The 19,779-nt window shown below is 45.9% G+C and overlaps 10 protein-coding genes across 10 annotated transcripts; 6 read left to right on the plus strand and 4 right to left on the minus strand.

Moving 5' to 3' along the window:
* Positions 1 to 85: 85 nt before the first annotated feature.
* Positions 86 to 391, minus strand: KUCA_T00000392001 (uncharacterized protein; the record flags this gene model as incomplete). Its single annotated transcript, XM_022604928.1, has 2 exons — positions 86 to 157; positions 218 to 391. The coding sequence occupies 2 exons, from the start codon at positions 389 to 391 to the stop codon at positions 86 to 88; spliced, it is 246 nt and encodes an 81-aa protein (XP_022456447.1).
* Positions 392 to 668: 277 nt separating this feature from the next.
* Positions 669 to 3,947, plus strand: KUCA_T00000393001 (uncharacterized protein; the record flags this gene model as incomplete). The annotated part of the gene is made up of 2 exons (XM_022604929.1): positions 669 to 686; positions 741 to 3,947. The coding sequence occupies 2 exons, from the start codon at positions 669 to 671 to the stop codon at positions 3,945 to 3,947; spliced, it is 3,225 nt and encodes a 1,074-aa protein (XP_022456448.1).
* Positions 3,948 to 4,163: 216 nt separating this feature from the next.
* On the plus strand, positions 4,164 to 6,242 carry KUCA_T00000394001 (uncharacterized protein; the record flags this gene model as incomplete). The annotated part of the gene is made up of 1 exon (XM_022604931.1): positions 4,164 to 6,242. One exon carries the CDS (start codon positions 4,164 to 4,166, stop codon positions 6,240 to 6,242), a length of 2,079 nt encoding a protein of 692 aa, XP_022456449.1.
* Positions 6,243 to 6,282: 40 nt separating this feature from the next.
* KUCA_T00000395001 (uncharacterized protein) lies at positions 6,283 to 9,294 on the minus strand (the record flags this gene model as incomplete). The annotated part of the gene is made up of 1 exon (XM_022604932.1): positions 6,283 to 9,294. The coding sequence occupies one exon, from the start codon at positions 9,292 to 9,294 to the stop codon at positions 6,283 to 6,285; it is 3,012 nt and encodes a 1,003-aa protein (XP_022456450.1).
* A 413-nt stretch (positions 9,295 to 9,707) lies between these two features.
* Positions 9,708 to 11,672, plus strand: KUCA_T00000396001 (uncharacterized protein; the record flags this gene model as incomplete). Its single annotated transcript, XM_022604933.1, has 1 exon — positions 9,708 to 11,672. The coding sequence occupies one exon, from the start codon at positions 9,708 to 9,710 to the stop codon at positions 11,670 to 11,672; it is 1,965 nt and encodes a 654-aa protein (XP_022456451.1).
* A 151-nt stretch (positions 11,673 to 11,823) lies between these two features.
* KUCA_T00000397001 (uncharacterized protein) lies at positions 11,824 to 12,543 on the minus strand (the record flags this gene model as incomplete). Its single annotated transcript, XM_022604934.1, has 1 exon — positions 11,824 to 12,543. One exon carries the CDS (start codon positions 12,541 to 12,543, stop codon positions 11,824 to 11,826), a length of 720 nt encoding a protein of 239 aa, XP_022456452.1.
* Positions 12,544 to 12,747: 204 nt separating this feature from the next.
* Positions 12,748 to 15,057, plus strand: KUCA_T00000398001 (uncharacterized protein; the record flags this gene model as incomplete). The annotated part of the gene is made up of 1 exon (XM_022604935.1): positions 12,748 to 15,057. One exon carries the CDS (start codon positions 12,748 to 12,750, stop codon positions 15,055 to 15,057), a length of 2,310 nt encoding a protein of 769 aa, XP_022456453.1.
* Positions 15,058 to 15,278: 221 nt separating this feature from the next.
* KUCA_T00000399001 (uncharacterized protein) lies at positions 15,279 to 16,658 on the minus strand (the record flags this gene model as incomplete). Its single annotated transcript, XM_022604936.1, has 1 exon — positions 15,279 to 16,658. One exon carries the CDS (start codon positions 16,656 to 16,658, stop codon positions 15,279 to 15,281), a length of 1,380 nt encoding a protein of 459 aa, XP_022456454.1.
* Positions 16,659 to 17,293: 635 nt separating this feature from the next.
* KUCA_T00000400001 (uncharacterized protein) lies at positions 17,294 to 18,118 on the plus strand (the record flags this gene model as incomplete). The annotated part of the gene is made up of 1 exon (XM_022604937.1): positions 17,294 to 18,118. The coding sequence occupies one exon, from the start codon at positions 17,294 to 17,296 to the stop codon at positions 18,116 to 18,118; it is 825 nt and encodes a 274-aa protein (XP_022456455.1).
* Positions 18,119 to 18,623: 505 nt separating this feature from the next.
* On the plus strand, positions 18,624 to 19,310 carry KUCA_T00000401001 (uncharacterized protein; the record flags this gene model as incomplete). The annotated part of the gene is made up of 1 exon (XM_022604938.1): positions 18,624 to 19,310. The coding sequence occupies one exon, from the start codon at positions 18,624 to 18,626 to the stop codon at positions 19,308 to 19,310; it is 687 nt and encodes a 228-aa protein (XP_022456456.1).
* Positions 19,311 to 19,779: the final 469 nt, after the last annotated feature.

A 19,779-nucleotide genomic window follows, 5' to 3' on the forward strand; every position in this document is an offset into this window, starting at 1 on the left:
CCAAGTTTCATAATTTATTTTATATACATGTATAATAGACTCTAGGAACATTCCTGAACATTCCAAAAAAATATTCACCATAGCCTTAACCTTGACGCTGCTTGTGCTTTGGGTTGGATTTGCAGAGAACGTAGACTCTTCCTTTGCGTATCGTCATCTGGACAAATTTTGGTTAGTAAACCGGCTACCGGAAAATCTGGAATTGAAAAACACATACATAGCAGTGTGGACAGAACTTCTTCACGGAGGTTCTGACCTTGAATGTTCTTGCCATAGATGGTTGGGCGACGCTGGGGATGCATGGCCTTTGTGCGCAGACAGTCCTTGTCGATGTCCCTAGTCTAGCAGAGAGACACAGCGACGAAGCTCTCGTAAACAAGCGTCCAAACATGATCGAAATGGCTGGGTGTAGTTTACGGGCGTGTAGTTTGTTCACTGAGCCTGTCTCGCTAGAAGAGCTTCGATCTCAACGTCCCGATTTTTCAGATTCACAGGGCTACGTAACCAAAACCTCTTGACCTTGGCGCATTGGCAGATGAGCTACAGGTTTCAGAGATACAACACTCGGAATTCTCTTGCACGAAAGGCGATTATCAATTGAAAACACAATAGGAAATAGAACATTTTACTGAATGCTATCATAGAAGACCAATTGTCAATTTCTTATAATGGACGGATGGCACGAGGTACGTTACTTGGCTTGTAGCATTGCTGTGTTTTGTTAAACTAACAACGACAAGGTTACTCGTTTCTTCGGAGTCAACTCTCCAATAAATATGCCGAATGTCACACCGCCAGCCGCGACTCAGATTCTCTTTGATGATTCTGAAGAGCTGATCTGGATTTCAAACTCCACGGGACATATATCGTCATTCTCAGATCTGGGTATAGCACCATACACAAAGTTCAGAGCCCATGAAACAGCAGTGATTCAAATGCTTAATCATCAAAAGGGAATATTGTCACTTAGTAATGACAGTCTCAGCTTGACCAGCAGAACTGGAGTTCCGATCTACCGGATGCCGTTGAGCGGTTTGAGTTGCATGGCATATACATCGAACACTCAAAATGAGCTGCTAGTTGGAGGGTCGAAGGGGGAGTTGATCAAGGTGGACACCAACAAGGGGATTGTGACGAATACCATTCCTTATGAGCATTCTGCCATTTTGATGGCTTACGGAGCCAAACAGATCGTCATAGGCAAGATTGACGGTTCAATTGATGTGTTTGATCTCCGGCAAAGCACAGTGATTAAGACGTTTGCTGCGCATTCTGGTCTTCTGTCCACAATTCATTGCAAAGACAACATTCTTCTGAGCTGTGGCTTTACCAAGAGACAAGACAAGTTTCTGGCAGACCCTCTGGTCAATGTATATGACATACGATCATTGAGACCCTTGGCACCCATACCATTCCCACCTGGTGCTTTCCAGGTCAGACTTCATCCTACACTACCCAGTGCTGCCATCATAGCTTCACAGACCGGACAGATTCATGTGGTTGATATATATAACTCTGCCAACGTGCAGCTATACCATGCTCAAATGGCAGCGTTTGGTTCATCGCTCGAGGTTGCACCCAGTGGGAACGCTTTTGCACTGATGGATGGGTTCCAGGAGATCATTGTATGGGGACGTGGTGAAGATCCTCCAAAAACTGTGTTGTTTGCAAACCCCCTGGTTTACCCTTCAATGGAACATGATACCCAACCGACTGCGATATCTATCGACAAAGATGACGATCCTCTGAATGGAGTGAAGCTGCCCTATTACTCGGACACTTTGCTTTCTGCATGGCCCATCCATGCAAAATTCACACTTGGTGCGATGCCCGAGAAGATAGACCCCGAAATTTTGCATAGTTCCAAACGCGTGCAACAATTTCTGGTTGCTCCGTACGACCACGACAAGTTCGGAAAGAGGAACGTCTCCACAAAGTTTCAGGCCATTAAGAAACTCACCAAAAACGGTGTCAAGGTTCCCAAGTTTATCAGTGAGCGCGCAACCCTGGAAACCGAAAACTCAAAGTCAGAAACACTCAAGAACCAGACCAGCATGTTTGAATACACCTCCCGCACCAACAACGTGCCGAACTGTTTCAGCAAGGTTGAGATCCTCTATAGCAAATTTGGTGTGGATGACTTCGATTTTGACTTTTACAATGTCACGAAATACGCCGGTCTGGAGACGAATGTCTCAAACTCATACTGCAACCCCTTGCTTCAGGTTTATCGTTTTGATCCTCTACTCTTCAATTTTGCAGTGTCGAGCCTTTCTCAGGAGGCTCTGGAGTCCGATTTGTTACTTTCAGAACTGGGATACTTGTTTGACATGTTGGTAAAAGCCAATGGAAAGCACTGTTGTGCCGCAAACTTTCAGAGATTGATGTGTCTTCTTCCAGAGGTCAAGAAACTAGGTCTTCTTGACGACGATGGGAGAATCAAGGACAGTTACGGTCAGAGAAGATTGATTCAGGCTTTTAACAAATACCTTCTGATCAGGCTCTCTACCGATGAAAAGACTCAGAGAAACCTGCAGGTGTCGTCGAACTTGGATTCTATCATGGGTATTTATGTTGAGACCATTGTCTCGAGCGTGTTTTGCAACGCCAGGGAACGTACCATGGATGTCATGCACTCGTTTGACATCGCAAGTCTTTCAACTAATGCGACTAACCACAAGACCATCGGAAACTCAGTCCTGACTTGCATGGAGACGTGCATGAATAGACATGTACAGCAACAGATTGCTTGTAGTGTGTGTGGTAGACAGCATCTGGTTGAAGTGGTTACGTCTGTTGCGAAGCTGCCTCCTCTTCTTTCTCTCAATTTGAACCTCAACGACGAAGAGTTGAATGAACTTAGAGACACCAAGGGATGGCTGCCCAGCGAGTTCTATTTTGCGAAAAACCAAGGAAGAGGGTTCTTCTCCCCCACAAATGACAACAACATCCCCGCTGATCACTTTGAGCTTGTTGCTTATGTTGCCCAGATCACATCCAAAGAGGGTTTGAATCACTTGGTTTCCTTGATTCGCATCGATGATGCTCCTACTGAAATGAAGTGGCATTTGTTTAACGACTTCCTCGTTATGCCTCTTCCTGAGTCCGAAGTCATGAATTTCTCCAGCTGGTGGAAAAGACCCATTATTGCAGTGTATCGAAACACTGCTATCAGTGTTCCGTTTGCTTTTGATATTTTCAAGAGGAATCTCAACGATTCCATCTTATACAGAGACCATTTTGCAGAGGGAACCAGGAAATCAAGAACGATAGAATATGAACTGCTTACAAAGGAAGAGGCCCCAACACCAGGAACCCTGGTCGCAATTGATGCTGAGTTTGTTCAGCTTGCTCCTGCCCAATATGAATTCAAGAGTGATGGAAAAAGCTCCTTGGTTTGCCCAAGAAAACTTTCTCTTGCCCGTGTGTCGGTTATTCGTGGAGAAGATGGCCCCAAGTATGGAGTGCCATTTATTGATGATTACATCTCCACCACAGTCGCCATTGATGACTACTTGACCTCATACTCGGGCATTGAACCAGGTGATCTGGACTCAGCCGTTTCAACCAAATCTCTGGTTGACCTTAGAACTGCGTACAGAAAGTTGTGGCTCCTTTTAAACATGGGATGTGTATTTGTGGGTCATGGCTTGAAGTCTGATTTCCGCACCATCAACATTCAGGTTCCTCAAGAACAGGTCAGAGATACCATCAACATGTTCTACCTGAAAAAGGAAAAGCGTGTTTTATCTCTTAAGTTTCTGGTCTACATTCTGCTGAACGAGAGAGTTCAAACAGGCAATCACGACTCCATCGAGGACGCAAGAAGCGCTCTGCTGCTTTACAGAAAGTACCTGGATTTGGAGGCTAGAGGCGAGCTTCAGATTGCCTTGAACAAAATTTATTCCGAGGGGCAGTATACGAGGTTCAAGGTACCGGAGCAGTGAATATATTGTATAATAGTAAGAACGAGATTTAGTGTGATGATTAAACTGGTAGGAAGTGCAGTGAGAGTCTGCCAAAACATAGAAGGGCAAATAACTATCGCGTAACCTGGACAAACACCACAACAGAGAATAGTAGCGATTAGCAGTGAGGCGTGTTCCGATTTTCTTGTGTGGTTTTGGTGGTGATTACAGCGGTGCTTGTCAGAAATTGTCATCATGGACAGTGCCAGCTCGCCTTTTATTGAAAGCCCGAATTATCCTCCGGACGAATTCTACATTCAGGAACCCTCAAGACAAGAGGATGAATTGAATGTCTTGAAAAATCGGGTTGAATACTATAAATATCAACTGTCTCAGTCTAAAAGCGAACAAAGCCTATTGTTGGAGGAATTTGAACTGGAGAAAGGAGAGCTGCACAAGAAATTGCGAGAGATTGGGGAGCAGAATGATTCTTTGTCTTCAGACCAACGTTTCGTACTCGATCAAAAATCCGCCCTAGAGGAGGCCAATAGGATTTTACGAGTGCGAGTCGAAGAAGTTGAGAAGATGTCACAAACAAAGGCTAAAGAGTTACAGCTTACTATAGCAGAAATGTCAAAAGAAGTGAGTATTCTCTCTAACACACTGGATGATGTTACGTCGCAGAACCAAGAAAAGGCTCAGAACTCCAATCGGCTTTTGGAGTCGAAAACCGCTGAGATCGAGAAATTGAGGGAGGAGTTACGGCATCAGGAAACTTTGACTCAGAGAGCTAATAATCGTGCCGACGAACTGAATCAACAGCTGAACAGCCGCGTCAATCCTTACAAAGATGATTCAGACTCTGCAGCTGCTTTGAGGCTCCTGCAGTCTGAGTACTCGATTCAGCAGGAACATGTGCATTATCTGGAGCGCGAAGTTTTGGATAATGAGAGGAAAATATCCGCTTTAAAAGGAAAGCGTGATTACATTGATGTTTTAAAGGAAGAAAAGGCTGCACTGCAACGCCAAATTGAAGCCTTGAGAACGACCGAGGAGAGAAAGAATCAGGTAGAAAGAGAAAATGCCAAACTCCAGTCCAAAATCGACAGCTGGTTTGGCATAATTGGCCAAGACGATCCGACGCAGTTGTTTGAACAGCTGAAAATGTTGAAGATTGAGAAAGAACTCGATCTCGAGATCATTAACAGGCTGAAGGGAGAACTGAGCAGCGCTCAAGAGACAAACATATCTCTTAGTGGAGACAAGTTGAAATTAAGCCAGAAGATTAGCTCTCTTCAATCCAGTATCACAGAGAAGGAAATTGAATCAACTGTCAGTGAAAGAAAGCTCACATTGGCAAGACAGGAAATCGAATACCTCAAAGAAAGGATCGAAAGCATGAAATCAGAACAACATCTCTGGACCAAAAGGCGAAAGACAGAGAGCGCTCCTGAAAACAGCGATGCAACTATTGCTGAGCTGAATTTGCAGCTGAAGTCTAGGGAGAGCAAGATAAATGCTCTTAACAGTTTTAATGAAGAGTTGAAGAGGATGCTGGATCAACAATCAAGCAAAGTCGATACGGAACAAAAAATCCCGGACGAAGACTTTACTTCGAAGAATAAGGAGTTGATACAGGAGGTTCAGGCCCGTTCGAGGGAGATACAGAGACTGGAAGAAGCCAAGCAGAAGCTTGCGAGAGAGAATTTGGATATAAGGTCTCAGCTCAGTTTATCAGCCGCAAAGTACCAGGAACTGGTGGAGAAAAAGGGCCTCAGAATCCTGCAGCTAGAAGACAATCCAACATCTCAACATGAGCGGATCTCGAAACAGATGTTAGAGGCTTTGACCTTGGAAAACAATGAGCTTCTGGGGAAATCAGTAACATCCGAAACCGTTCCCAAATCCGTCTATGACAGACTGTTACTCGAACAGGAGAACATTAAGAGACGTGAATTCGAAGCAAGCAAGCGTCTACAAAGACTGCGTGAGGTGTATAGCAGAAAGACTGGAGAGTTTAACCAGATCATATACAAACTTCTGGGCTACAAACTGGAGTTTTTGTCCGATACCAAACTCAAGCTGATATCGAAATTCTTCCCTAATTTTCATCAAGTGGATGGAATCTCTGAAGACGACTACATCATCATTGATCTGGCGAATCTCAAGTCTCCAACCACATCTGCGATATCTGAGAGTAACGTCAAAGTTGGTGGATTGCCTGCGAAAGTGGTTTCCAATCTTCTAGGATTCTGGGTGCAGGAGAAGAACGATATAAGTTGCTTTCTGAGTGCGCTCAATCTGCAATTGTTCGAGGAGCAGGAAAATAAATGATCGAGTATAATGAGTTGACAACTATATATAATCTCCTAGATCAGATACCAGCATCGCTATCGTCGTCATTACGTTCGGCAGCCTTTTGCATTCTTGCCAATTTCACCAATGGTGCAAGCGTAGAAACATCATCAGCTTGCTGAATGAAAGGATCCTGCAATAGCTGGATGGAATCAGCACGTTTGTCTGGATTCACCTCCAGGGTCCATTGCAAAAAGTTCTTGAGTACATCGGACAAGCTGTCGGGGTCGTTCAACTTTGGCGTACCGTTGGTTGTGATCAGATACAACGCTCTTAGAGGAGTCTCATTCAGGTATGGTGGTTCACCTTCAATCATTTCAATAGTCATGATACCCAAAGACCAAATGTCAACCTTTGGGCCGTACTCTTTCTTGCCGACAATCTCTGGGGCCATCCAATATGGAGTTCCAACCATGGTTGTTCTCTTGAGGTTGTACTCTTTGATCTGCGCACAGAATCCGAAATCGGTAATCTTAATGTTGCCATCCACAGAAAGAAGAATGTTGTCAGACTTGATATCTCTATGAATGATACCCTTCGAATGCAAAAACTTCAGTCCTGACAAGGTCTCTCTGCAAACAGCACCAATTTGGCGCTCCGACATCACACTATGAGTGACAATATCAGTAAGAGAACCACCCTCCATGTATTCCATGACTACCCACAAATCTGTTCTCAGCAAATAAGAATCGATGAAGTTGACGATGTTCTTGTGCTTCGAGCCCTTCATCACTAGAATCTCGTTGATGATAAGCTCCTTCTTCGGCTGCTGTTCCAGGTTCATCTGTTTAATAGCAACGCACATATTGGAGTTTTGCTCGTATGCAGTGTACACACCACCCGAGGCACCCTGTCCAATCTTGATGAGATTATGGTATTTGAGAGAGGGATCACCGGACGAGCATATAGTGGTGAGTTTAGCCAGGATAAGCTTGTCACGTCTCTTTTTCTCCTCTCTCTTGCGGTCAGAAGCGAGTTTTGATTGGTTCGCATCGCGGATTGGAACGTTTTTTGGCACTGGAGGAAGAGGAGTCTCTTCTTTTCTGGCAGCCACTGGTTCAGCCACAGCCTGCTTGGCCACACTCTGTGGTGCTATAGGCTCCAATGGCTTTGGGGGAGGTGGAGCAGATGGAACTGGTGGAGGAGGCCTTTGGGGATGTAAAGACGGTGCTGCATCGACAGTAGGCGGCGCTGCATTGGAAATCCCTGGAGCATGATGCAAAATTTGAATGGGTTGATGGCTGATGCTATCTTTTCGTTTGGAGGAGATCCTTCTAGATAGAGAGCCAAACAGCGATGAAGGAGATGAAGTCATAGGTGGAGGAGGCGGAGGCATTCTTGGAGATGGCGTAGACGGAACAAAGTTAGCAGGAACAGGCACCTGTTGCTGTTCTGGTTGGTTGTGGTGCTGGGGAACAGCAGGCGGAGGTCTAGTCGGTATAAACGAGTTCTTTGCTCCCGCATCAGCATAATCGCCGCTGAAAGGACTTTGTAAAGACTGCTGGAGCTGCTGCTGGGGTTCCTGGTTGAGAGTCGGAGTCTTTGGATATTGACCAAATTGGAAATTCTCTGTAGCTCTCGTGCGAGGTGTTGACGCAGAATATGCGTCGCTCCGAGAGCTCAAGTTTGGTGAAGCTGAGGTGGTATCGCCAGGTATATCTATCATCGAGCTGGAGGTACTTGAATCATCTCTAGATCTAGTATTCACTTTATCAGTAGCGAACTTCCTCAACGCCTGATCTTCCACATCGTGATTCATGTTATCCTTGTAGAAAGCCACGATATCGGCCATTGCCTGAGGATTCTTCTGCTGTTCAGACCTCGATATTCCACTGGATGTCAAAAGGATTTCCCACTCCTTCGGCAGGCCCGTGAACTCTCCAGTCTCATCGTCTATTCCCACATGTCTCACATGGACTGCATCAAAGGGCGTAGATATCGTCCTAAGATTGGCCTTGGAGGATGCCGAGGAAACAGATGAGGGTGATGATGCAGATTTCAGCGAGGAAACAAAGTTTGAGAACACTTTTGTTCGTTTCTTCAGCTTTGAGGTAGGGGTATATGTGCGGTCCGAGGTCGGCGTGGATGCAGTGTTGGTGGTTCTCATGAATTTCGGCGAAATTGCATTGGAAATAGACCCTACTCTACTCCGACCGTCCATATGCTGCTGCTGTGGAATTGTAGGAGTCACGAAAGCCGGATCTGGCGAAGATTTGGAGGAAGACGACCTTTGAACCTCTGTATTCGAGGTGTCCTCAACGGGAGATTCAAGCTCGGAAGTCTCTTGAGTCGTTCTGTTCCCGCTTAGGTCGGTGGTGCTAGAACCGGGCATCCCACTTTCATCAAGAGTGTCTTCTGTTACCTCGGCCTCACCATCCAGAGTGGTATCTGCTGGTATAGCATTCTCTTTGTCTATCCCGTCTTCGTCCGCACTATCAAAATCACTCGCGCGAGCAGGAGAGCTTCCGAGGTTGCTTCTGCTATCAGCAAATTGGTCGATAAGGTCGTTTATCCTATCCGAGGAACGCGATGGTGCGACAGAAAGTCTTTCATGAGACTCTAGGACCAACTTGGGACTCGAAGGAACAACCGAAGGCTGTAAATACACTATCTGAGCAGATTCCACTCCGTTCGAGTAATAATCTTCCGATGAGTGCGAGCTCTCTATGGCTTCTTTTGCAGGCTGAGGCTTGGACACGAACTCAAACTCCTCGTCATCATCCTCTTCATCGGGATTCGTATTCTGTTCTGACGCAATGGTCTCTTGAGAATCGATCTTGGACTCTCCCAAGACCTGCGTCAAGTTGTCCAGAGTGCCTTCGTTTAAACTGTGTCCGTTCAAGATGAGAGGATCCAGGGTCTTCTTCGAGTTTAGGGAAATATCTTGTTCCTTATCCTCATCAAGTTCTCCACTATCATTGTAGTGCTCGTCTGTCAGCGCACTGACATTCAATGTGGCACGGTACCTCGGCAAGGAAGCAGGAGAAGTGGGCTGTTGAGCCGTGTCGCTGTCACTTGAAGGGGACGGCATGACAAAAATGGCTCAATTCCAGTCTGCGGCGGACGGAAAAACAGCCAATAAATAGAGAGGCAAAGACAAAACGGGGCAACGATCTAGATTGCGATTCGCGAAACTGAAAACGGACCGGTGTAGGAGAAATTCAACACTTGGCTCGCCGTTTATCTACGCGTGGGCACAGTCGATATTCCGAGTTTATTATTATTGTTGAATTGGTCAGGCAGCCCTGGGTCGTGTATGCACGTATGCAGCGACATTCTCGTCAGCATTAAGCGTAGCGCCGGTGCGGTACGCATCATGCCATCCAGCGTCACAAGAGACGTTGAACCAAAAAAGCCAACGATGAACCATTGAGTCTTGTCACAAACCCAAACGATTCCAAACTGTTGTTCTTACGTTCTTTTCTCAGACGTGGAGTGCACACAATGTCCACAGCAGCAGCCGTTCCCTTTTCTAGGGAGAATTTAGAGTCTATCTTGAAAAGACGCTTTTTCTTTGCCCCAGCATTCGAGATCTATGGAGGTGTTTCTGGTCTGTATGACTTCGGTCCACCAGGATGTGCTTTGCAAGCCAACATTGTCGATGTTTGGAGGAAGCACTTCATTTTGGAGGAGGACATGTTGGAAGTTGACTGTACCATGTTGACTCCCCACGAGGTCCTGAAGACCTCGGGACACGTTGATAAGTTCGCCGACTGGATGTGTAGGGATCTCAAGACTGGTGAAATCTTCAGAGCCGACCATTTGGTGGAAGAGGTCCTGGAGGCCCGTCTTAAGGGTGACAGAGAGGCCAGAGGTCTGGCCGCCGAGGTGGTTGAAGAAGACGAGGACAAGAAGAAGAGAAAGAAGAAGGTCAAGGAGATCAAGGCCATCAGACTTCCAGATGAGGAGGCTAAGGAGTACGAGATCATTCTTGCCAAGATCGATGGTTTCTCAGGTCCTGAACTTGGTCAACTTATGATCAAGTACAAGATTGGAAACCCAGCTACTAACGGACCTTTGGAGCAACCAAAAGAGTTCAACCTGATGTTCGAGACGGCCATCGGTCCATCCGGTCAGCTGAAGGGATACTTGCGTCCTGAGACTGCCCAAGGTCAGTTTTTGAACTTCAACAAGTTGCTTGACTTCAACAACGAGAAGATGCCATTTGCTTCTGCATCCATTGGCAAGTCTTTCAGAAACGAGATTTCCCCTAGGTCAGGACTTTTGCGTGTGCGTGAGTTTTTGATGGCTGAGATCGAGCACTACGTCGACCCCAACGACAAATCCCACAAGAGCTTTGACGACTTCAAAGACGTCAAATTGAACTTCTTGCCTCGTGATATACAGGAAGCAGGTAAGACTGAGCCTATCACCACCACTGTCGGTGAAGCCGTTAGCTCGAAGATGGTTGACAACGAGACGCTCGGCTACTTTTTGGCTAGAATCTACCTGTTTCTGACCAAGATCGGTGTTGACCCAACTCGTTTGAGATTCCGTCAGCATATGTCTAATGAGATGGCTCATTATGCCCAGGACTGTTGGGATGCTGAGTTGCATACTTCATATGGCTGGATCGAGTGTGTCGGTTGTGCTGACAGATCAGCGTATGACTTGACCGTGCACTCTGCTAGAACCAAGGAGAAGCTGGTTGTTCGTGAGCCATTGCCAGAACCAAAGAAGGTCACTCGCCTGGAAGTTGAGATTGATAAGAGAAAGTTCGGACCTAAATTCAAGAAGAATGCTCCTCTTGTCGAGAACTGGTTGACCGGCCGCACGGAATGTGAACTCGAAGATCTGGCCAAGGAGTTGGACGAGAAGCTAAGCATTAGCGCTAAGATCTCTGGATTTGAGGAACCAGTTGAGATCGGTCAAGATCTTATCAAGATTGAGGAAAAGACTCATGTGGAGCACGTTAGAGAATACACCCCTAACGTGATCGAGCCATCCTTCGGTATCGGACGTATTCTCTACGCAATCTTTGAGCACACCTTCTGGGCCAGACCCGGATCGGAATCGAGATGTGTTCTGTCTCTTCCCCCATTGGTTGCTCCTACAAAGGTGCTGTTGGTTCCATTGTCCACCAACGATCGTCTCTCTCCTATCACCAAGAAGGTCTCTAAGATCCTGAGATCTCACCAAATCCCATTCAAGATTGATGATTCTTCTGCCTCTATTGGTAAGAGATATGCCAGAAACGACGAGTTGGGAACTCCATTCGGTGTCACCATTGACTTCGATTCTGTTGATGATGGTTCCGTTACGTTGAGAGAACGTGACTCGACCAAGCAAGTTAGAGGTGCCATTGACGACGTGGTCTTGGCCATCAAGAACATCACTTACAACGGTGTTTCATGGGAAGACGGAACCAAGAACCTTGTGCCTTTCGAGTCGAAGGGGGATGATGAATAATTCTAAATATTTGTAGTACAAACATTAATATCCGTTTCATAGTCATTTTCTTTTTCTGTTGGATCATGGTAGTCTTGCTTCTGGGTGATACGACAACGGTTATACGGTCAATATCTTTATGAAATCCTCGAATTAGCACATTTTGACCATTCTAAACCAGAGTTTTCCTCAAAAGAGCGAGTTCGAAGTCCTTGCTGGCTTCGATTGAATCCTCAAGATCGTCTGATATCACGAAACCGGTTTGCGGGTCTACTTTACACAGCACCCTGGTTTCAACGATATAATCATGTTTTGCGTAGTAGTCCACCAAAAAGTGATCTGTGATCACTGATGCAAAAATATTTTTCGCTCCCAGTTTCTTGGCAAGCGATTCTATTTGATTGATCAACACCTCACCCAACCGGGGGTAGAATGAGGTAAATGCAGTGAGCTCGTAGGAACTCGCTACCGACTTATAAGGTTTGATCCCGATTGTTCCCAAGATGCACGTTTTTCCTGTCTCATACTCTTTGAGTAGAGTTTCAGACAACTCGAAAAAAGTGCCGGTTGGCTTTATGTGCGCTAAGTCGAATTGGCCTAAGGCCATGAACTGAGACGTTAAAGAGCTTGCATCATGGCCGTTTTCAACACCTTCATGGGTTTTCACGTAAACCACGCCTAAATATGACTCCCGTGTATCTGTCAACTTGAGATCTCGAACCAAACCTACTTTGATCCGAGGAGTTTTAATCAGGTTGTACTTGAATCTAGGCTTGTCGTAGCCTCGATTGATGACCCTGATCAAACCCTCCTCCAGTTTCTGCGAATCGTCAGATTCGGTCAGCTCACTCACCTTGAATACTGTAAAAGCGATATCCATTTGCCCACCCATTTCAAACCGTCTGCCCCACGGCCTCCATCCGAAATCCTTATCTCGGTTATCTCGAGGGAGCTTAACTTTGGTCGTGCTCCAACAATTCTGATTTTTCACGGTCCTCGGAGTGGCCGACAGATCGGGCTGAAGACTTATTATACCCACAACCAACAAGGTGAAGTCCTCGAGAAAGGATTTTTTTTCTTGGTCTGGCGTGCAAACATGTTCAAGCCTAGCTCAGGAGCAAATTTTCTTGCCAAAATATGCAGGGCTCCGGCAACTGTATCCCGGTTGTCTTGTGGGAGATTTTTCAGTCAGTCCAGAGCTCTGAAAACGTACGAGGAAGAGAAGGTTATCCTTGATGAGTTGGCTACCACTCTGATCGACAAAGATGTTGCCAGACTCAAGAATATGAGAAACATCGGAATTTCCGCTCATATCGACTCCGGTAAGACTACGTTCACCGAGCGTGTTCTCTTCTACACTGGTCGTATCAATGCCATTCACGAGGTCAGAGGAAAGGACCAGGTTGGTGCCAAGATGGACTCTATGGAACTCGAGAGAGAAAAGGGTATTACCATCCAATCTGCTGCTACGTACTGTTCTTGGGATAAAGACGGAGAGAATTACCACTTCAATCTGATCGACACGCCGGGCCATATCGATTTCACCATTGAAGTCGAAAGAGCTTTGAGAGTGTTGGACGGTGCTGTCTTGGTGGTGTGTGCCGTTGCTGGTGTCCAGTCGCAAACCGTCACTGTGGATCGTCAGATGAGAAGATACAACGTTCCCCGTGTCACCTTCATCAACAAGATGGACCGTATGGGTGCCAATCCATGGAAGGCCATCGACCAGATTAACAAAAAACTGAGAATCCCAGCTGCTGCCATCCAGGTTCCTATTGGCGAAGAGTCTGATCTGGCCGGTGTTGTGAACATCATCGACCGTGTCGCTCTTTACAATGAAGGCTCTCAAGGTGAAACCATCAGGACTGCTGAGATTCCAGACAACCTGAAGGAACTTGTCGAAGAAAAGAGATCCGTTTTGATCGAGACTCTGGCCGATGTCGATGACGAGATTGCCGAGTGTTTCATTGAAGAAGTTGAGCCAACTGTTGAGCAGATCAAAGCTGCTATTCGTCGTACCACGATTGGCAGAAAGTTCACTCCCGTCTTGATGGGATCTGCTTTGGCTAATAGAAGTGTCCAGCCTGTCTTGGACGCTGTCTGTGACTTCCTGCCCGATCCTTCCGAAGTTCTTAACAAAGGTCTAGATGTTTCTGATCCCTCCAATGAAAAGGGAATTATCCTCTCGCCCTCCTCCACTGAGCCTTTCGTGTCTCTTGCGTTCAAGCTTGAAGAGAGCAGATACGGTCAACTTACCTACCTGCGTGTCTACCAAGGCAAACTCAAGAAGGGTGGAATGATTTATCACGTCAAATCTGGTAAGAGAGTCAAGGTCTCAAGACTGGTTAGAATGCACTCCAACGAGATGGAGGATGTCGAGGAGATTGGTGCGGGTGAAATCTGCGCTACCTTCGGTATCGACTGTGCTTCTGGTGATTCGTTCACAGACGGAACCCACGTTTCCATGTCTTCTATGTTCGTTCCTGACGCTGTGGTTTCTCTGGCCATCAAGCCAAAAACCAAGGATGCTGCCAACTTCTCAAAGGCAATCAACAGGTTCCAGAGAGAAGATCCCACGTTCAGAGTCAGATACGACTCCGAAATGCAAGAGACCATCATCTCGGGAATGGGAGAGCTCCATTTGGAGATTTACATCGAGAGAATGAGACGTGAGTATAATGTCGAGTGTACCACTGGTAAGCCCCAGGTGGCTTACCGTGAGTCCATTGCCAGTTCCGCGGACTTCGATGTCGTTTTCAAGAAGCAGTCTGGTGGTGCTGGTCAATTTGCTCGTGTCATGGGTACATTGCAGACGTCTGAGGCTGCCGATACCACTGGCTGTTTTATTGCACCTGGTTCCGAGGACCCCAAGCTGGCAAACTCTTTCAAGACTGCGGTTGTCGGTGGAAGAATCTCTGACAAATTCCTGTTTGCGTGTCAGAAGGGTTTTGAGGACGCCATTGAGAAGGGTCCTCTTATCGGCCAGAGAGTGTTGGGTGTGAACATGTTGATCAACGATGGTCAGATCCACGTTGTCGATTCGTCCGAGTTCTCTTTCAGAACTGCCACCCAAATGGCCTTCAACAAGGCTTTTCTGGAATCGCAACCAATTATCCTGGAGCCCATCATGGCTCTGAACGTTGTCTCGCCTATCGAGTTTCAGGGTGTGGTGATGGGTATGCTGACCAAGATCGGTGCCATGATCCTAGAGACTGAAAATTCCAACGATGATTTCCAAGCCATTTGTGACTGTCCTTTGAACCAGTTGTTTGGTTTGGCTACTAAACTGAGAGCAGTCACCCAAGGTAAGGGAGAGTTTTCGTTGGAATTCAAGGAATACCAGCCTGCCCCTCCTCATTTGCAGAAGCAGTTGATCGAGGAATACCAGCAAAAAAACAAGAAATGAGCATTGCAAAGATATTGCAATTAGTACCAGATTCTTGCTGTAAATAGATATATACACCTATAAATGAACGATTTTCAAGTATAGCGACATACCTCTCCGTGGATACTCACTTCAACCAGTTATCACTCTATAATGTGTTTTTGATAAACCCGATTGCATCGCTCCGTGGATATATCACCGTATACTTGCTCTCTTTGGAGGCATTCAGTCCATCAACTCTTTCATCTCTTAGCACTTGGCTTCTTGCGCCTGCGCTTGTTATTCCCCTTCCCTTTCGGTTTTGCGTTTGCTGTGTTACTGGTTGAGGCTTCATGCTCAGGTTCGTCTTTCTGGGGTGCTTCTTTTGCACCTTCACTTTCATCTTCATCTGGCTCCCCTGAACTCTCGTCTTCGTCCCTGGTCTCGGGTTCAACCGAAGTGTCTTTTGTGGACGGCTGGCGGTCCACTAACTCAAAGTCGGTGTTTTCTGTGCTCTCGTCTTCTTTCACTCCAGACTTCTGGTTGGCTTTCTGATCACGTTCCAGAGTAGGTGTCTTGGGAGATGCTTCAACAGCGGTCACAGACTCGACAGGAGCTATATCTTCATTAGTCTCCTTAGGACTCTTTGGCAGTTCAACGCGATCTGTGGTGATCTTCTTTGGAGAGGATTCCACGGGTTTCTGTTCCGTGATTCTTGGGGAGGTCACAGCACTCTTGTCAGTGGATCCTGGCACAACGGGGGACTTGGCTTTTTCTTTGGTTGGAGCTTTGGAGATATTTACAGCTCCTGGTTGCACCTTTTCAGCGGTTCTGGGAGATTTGGCAGAGCTCTGTTCATTAGTTGGCGGCACGACGGGAACATTTTGAGTCTTCACTTCGTTTTCTTCACCGCCTCTCTCCTTTCTTAGGACCTCCTCGCACTCACGGAGAACATCCATGGTCTGAGTCCCCATCTTCCTCGCAGCCAGAGCCAATTGCTTAAGCGCTTGCGCCATTGCGTCGTTCTTCTGCTTGTACATGAGCTCCAGATGCTTGGAGTTCTCCTTGACCTTTTCAAAATCGCGTTTCTCCAAAGGTGGGATCTCTTGAACGGCGTCCAACCGCGACGAGAGACCTTTCAGATCGTCCTCTCTAGAAGAAAGGAAGCCAGAAAGTGACAACTTCAACCGCTTTATCTCGGCCTCGAAATGAGTCTTGTAATCCAAACTTGTATCCTGCAACGAGTTGTACTGGGCTTTGAGCCTCTCATTTTCGGCCACAATCTCCTTTTGGCGCTTCTCGAGATTTCCCATTGTAGTCTTTGTGTTTTGCAAATCGAATTTGCTGTCTTTTAGATCAGCAATGGATGTCGAAAGTTCCAGTTCAAGATCTTTAATCCTTCTCTCTTTACGCGTAAGAAGAGCATCGTTCATGTCATTGTGGTGTTTGGTAATATCCATCTTCTGTTCCAGTTTCACCAGCTCTTTCTGGGTGCTGTCATACTTCTTCTTGTGTTCGTCTAGCTCACTTCTAGTCTTTGACAGCTCAGCTTTGAGTACGTCGACTTCAGCGTGGAGCGAGTCTATCACACGGGTGGATGCATTGGACTTTGTAGGGCTCGAAAAAGGAGTGCTGAAAGACATACTTCAACCGATATGGGGGATACCTGTTCGGCTCACAGACGCGACTGGTTTGTTGTAGTTCAAGAAGGTCCACACAATTCGTGACAATGGTCGTGTGTCAGATCAACAACAAAGAGGTAGTGTACCACCAATTATAACGCCGCACTAACGGAAACTGCATCATGCAAAAATCCCAATATGGAAGCTACGTCGGGGGAATCACGCAGGTCATGGAACAACATCATGGTGGGGAAGCACGGAAGCAACCTTTCAAGACCGGAGCACGAAGTGTTGTCGCAGGCATAAGCAACAACTGTTGAAGATGCACAGCAGGTAATATCATTCAAACAAATGCCGTTTAATTTCTCTAAATAATTGTAACCAGTTTTCTGGAAGTTTAAGCAACTCCGGGCCGTAATCACGAGACTTTCCATAGAAGGCGGCGGTCATGCGAGAGAATCTTCGGTGGATTTCCCGCTTCAAAGCACCGTCACGATGTTGTAAGTGGGATCACTCGAGTTCCACGATATTTTGTCCTCTCGCGATCCTTTTTTGGAAAGGGCTTTATAACATCTGCATACCCCTCTATTCTTTAGTGGTGGATTTACATTTGGCCCTATGAGATCATTCTGTTCTACTATCATAGAAGGACCATTATGATGGCCGCCACCCAACCAAGTAGCCTTCAATCTACCAGTTTTTTAAAATCATTCGGTAAGTCGACTTTAAAGTCACTCTTTTCGAATTATCCTATGAGCGACCTACTAACGTCTATTCCAGAGTTTGGTAAGAGAATCAAAAGGCTCAGACATTGGTCTTTGACCAGAACTAAAGCCACTACCGACTACAACGATTACAACTCGAAATCTCAATCACCGTCACCAAATACGAGTATTTTAGAGCCCCAGAGAATTACATCCGGTTCATTAACACCTCCAGGTGCATTGATGATATTCGAAAGATCAGTGCAATTGGGTCCTTCATTGGTACCAAGCACTAATGCATCACCACCAGAGAAAATCAGGGGACACTCTCTACCTACACAAACAGTAATGGTATCTCCAACATCACTATCAATCCCCTCTCATTACACTACCGAATCCTACACCGCGCCCATATTGGATGCCACTTGCGAGCTCATCACTGGTAATGACGCAGATTTGGACCAGATCAAGCTCGTTGCTGTGAGAAGACCTTCGTCCATACTAAGTAGCTCGGGTTTAACCTCACCGCTATTATCGAGATCAAGGGTCTCGAACTCGGATTACGCGTTTGAACTCGACCAGGATGCGAAAGACAGAAGAATCAGTTTCTTCTCGTATGCCGAGTTTCTAGAGATAGATGGGTTAGACACAGAGGCGGCATTGCAGAAGCCAGTATTAGATGATGATGAGAATTCTCAGGAAGAGGAATTCCTCTCCATAGTAACAGTTAATGAAATGCTGAGGGTCAAGACGGGAGAGTTAAAACGAGAAATGTGATAATAATGCCGAGCAATTTTATGTTACACGAACCGCTTCAGTCCTTTCTTTTAATCAGAAATAATTCAAACATCTTTTTCAGCATGAGAATAATTCCCTCACTGTCTGGTTTACCGGGTTTATGTCCCAAGCATGGTGTCTCTAACAATTCAGCTAAAGATAGCCTTTCTTTTCTTTCATCTGGTTTACTTTTGAGCGCAGATTCAATTTCTAGATTATAATTTTTTCAAAAATCAAAAAACGGATCACCTTAATTTATACGATACACTCAACTCATCAAGTTCTTACATCATTCTGTATATGATTGATCATTTTTATCATTTCTATCTCTTCCCCGGATATTATCAGGTTATGAGCCCCTATTTCCACATGTCTATCCAGCCATCTGTATAGCTCACCACTACCATCTACTTTACTAGCTGGTCCTACAAAGAATTGTACAATCCTTCTGCTTTATAATTGGTATCGCTGAATATCTGATTTTGCTACTTTAATTTTCTTTACAATGGTCGCTATTGAAATTCTTGGAGGAACCGGATTGGTGGGATCCCATGTCCTGCAGCTCGCCACCAAGCTCTCATCGGTCTCTCACATCACTACGTTTACCAGAAGAGCTCCAAAGACTCAAGCAGATAAAATTGAAGCTGTCGTTGAACAGGATTCCGACAAATGGGGTGATCTCATCAAAGCCCACAAAGCAGATGTGTTTGTTTCTGCCTTTGGTACCACTAGAAAGAATGCTGGCTCTGCAGAGAACTTCACCAAGATAGATTACGGTATCAACTACGAAGCCGCGAAAGCGGCCAAAGAAGCTGGTATCAGCACGTTTGTGATCGTGTCCAGTATTGGCGCTAGTGCTAGCTCCATGTTCCTTTATCCTTCCACAAAAGGCAAGCTGGAAGACGACATCATCGCCTTGGGATTTCCAAAGACTGTCATATTGAGACCCGGACTTTTGCTGGGAGAACGTGAGGTTTCTAAAGGTGCAGCCGAAGATACAGCCAGAGCCATCTTTTCTCGTTTCAAGGGAACCTTTTTGAGCAAGTACATGATGAGTCCTGTGGAATCCGAGGACGTTGCCAAGTGTGCCTTGTACCATGCATTGCAGGCTCCGGCCTCAGAAACCAATCCTGAGGTTGTGATTGTGTCCGCCGAGAATGTTATAGCCGATGCTAAGAAGTACCAGGGGTAAGACATTTAGATTCTAATTTTTCAATATATGGCCGTCTATGGAGAACGTGTCTATGGGCCTAGACAGTTAATTATTCATGCGTGTAAGTCATATCCCGATTCATGCGTAAATCTCAGCACTAACAGTATAAATTGGAGTTTTTTTTTCTTTTCAATTCTTTCTGGCAAAAGTTTAGTTTACAAGTCTTCTTTTGAACAGAAGTCTCAACAGTTCTGTTGAAAATGATTTAAAACCCAAATTCAAAAGGTATGTTCTCGCAGCTTCGTCATCTACAATTCCATTTTAAATGATGAGAAAAAGTTCTTCTTTCCATGTCTGATTCGACCATGACGACATGGCTGAAAATCGTCTTTCGCTTCTTCGGGAGCGAGTCCAAGACTTATACTTGCCAGTATTCAACTCCACTGATTCTTAATGAAATTGTGCCCATGACATGCATTCATCAAGACTGTTTGACTAACTTGAAAAA

This window comes from Kuraishia capsulata, genomic scaffold, assembly GCF_000576695.1.
Source record: "Kuraishia capsulata CBS 1993 genomic scaffold, Kuraishia_capsulata_scaffold_1, whole genome shotgun sequence".
NCBI classification, from domain to species: domain Eukaryota; kingdom Fungi; phylum Ascomycota; class Pichiomycetes; order Pichiales; family Pichiaceae; genus Kuraishia; species Kuraishia capsulata.